This window comes from Myotis lucifugus, unplaced genomic scaffold (genome assembly GCF_000147115.1).
Source record: "Myotis lucifugus unplaced genomic scaffold, Myoluc2.0 scaffold_37, whole genome shotgun sequence".
NCBI classification, from domain to species: domain Eukaryota; kingdom Metazoa; phylum Chordata; class Mammalia; order Chiroptera; family Vespertilionidae; genus Myotis; species Myotis lucifugus.
Genome location: NW_005871085.1, coordinates 2,697,912 through 2,698,727, shown reverse-complemented (window position 1 = coordinate 2,698,727; position 816 = coordinate 2,697,912). Strand labels below are relative to the sequence as shown.

Here is an 816-nt window from a genome sequence, read left to right as displayed (position 1 = left end):
GGCGGACAAAAGACCCGGGCGCGGACAGCACAGACGTGAGAGGGAGGGGCTAGTGACGCCCCCTGAGGGGCGGGGAAAGAGGCCAAGGGCGCCCCACGGGGCGGGAGCGACGAACCTCACGGCAAGTTTCCCGGGGGGCGGCCGCCGGGGGCGCAGTTACCGTCCCCTCCTCGGCTCCCGGCTGGCCCTTACCCATTTCTTCTTATGTCGGTGTCTCCGCAGGACCTTCGCGAAGTCCGCTCGCCTCAGCAGGTGCCGAGCCCCGCTCACTACCAGCGCAGCCATGTCAGCGTGCCCCGCCGGGTAGTTCCGACCGGAACTGCAGCGCGAGACGCCGGCGTTCCGAGGTGGCGCGCGCCGCTCCGCCGTAGGGGGCGGGGCTGACGGAGGCTCCGCCCACCCGGACTCTCAGGGGCCAACCGGCCCCTCCAGGGTTCTTTTGAGGATGCTGGACCATCCAGGGTTCCCTTGAGGATGCTGGACCAGAGCAACTACCCGCTCGGAATGCTGGCTCCGCCTGGATGCTTGGTGCATTGGGAGAGACTCCGTGCAGTCCTCATCCCAGAAGGGGGTGTCAGGGAGGCCTGGGAGCTAGCAGTTGGTACTGAAGGGGTTAGGTCCCACTTATAATTAAAAGAGAGAAAGCACAGGACTTGCTGGTTGATTGGCCCCATATTTAATAGTACACACTACACCACCAGTCAATAGCTGTGCTCTTACCCTACTTTTATTCTTATAACTCATTACCACCTAATATGTATTTATTTTCTTATAGCCTGCAAAGTTATTTCTTCTTCTTTTAAATATATTTTTATT

General features: G+C 59.4%; 1 protein-coding gene across 4 annotated transcripts in view; it reads right to left on the bottom strand.

The window, feature by feature from the left end:
• NSUN4 (NOP2/Sun RNA methyltransferase family member 4) overlaps nucleotides 1-342 on the bottom strand; it is a 17,535-nt gene extending 17,193 nt beyond the window's left edge. The window contains exon 1 of one of the 4 annotated variants that reach the window (XM_006087268.3): nucleotides 193-342. In XM_006087268.3, the coding sequence (XP_006087330.1) occupies nucleotides 193-285 (93 nt within the window). In that variant the 5' untranslated portion in view covers nucleotides 286-342. Of the gene's footprint in view, nucleotides 1-115 lie in introns of all 4 variants that reach the window. The other 3 variants (XM_014454522.2, XM_006087267.3, XM_014454523.2) reach the window with 3 other exon arrangements.
• Nucleotides 343-816: the final 474 nt, after the last annotated feature.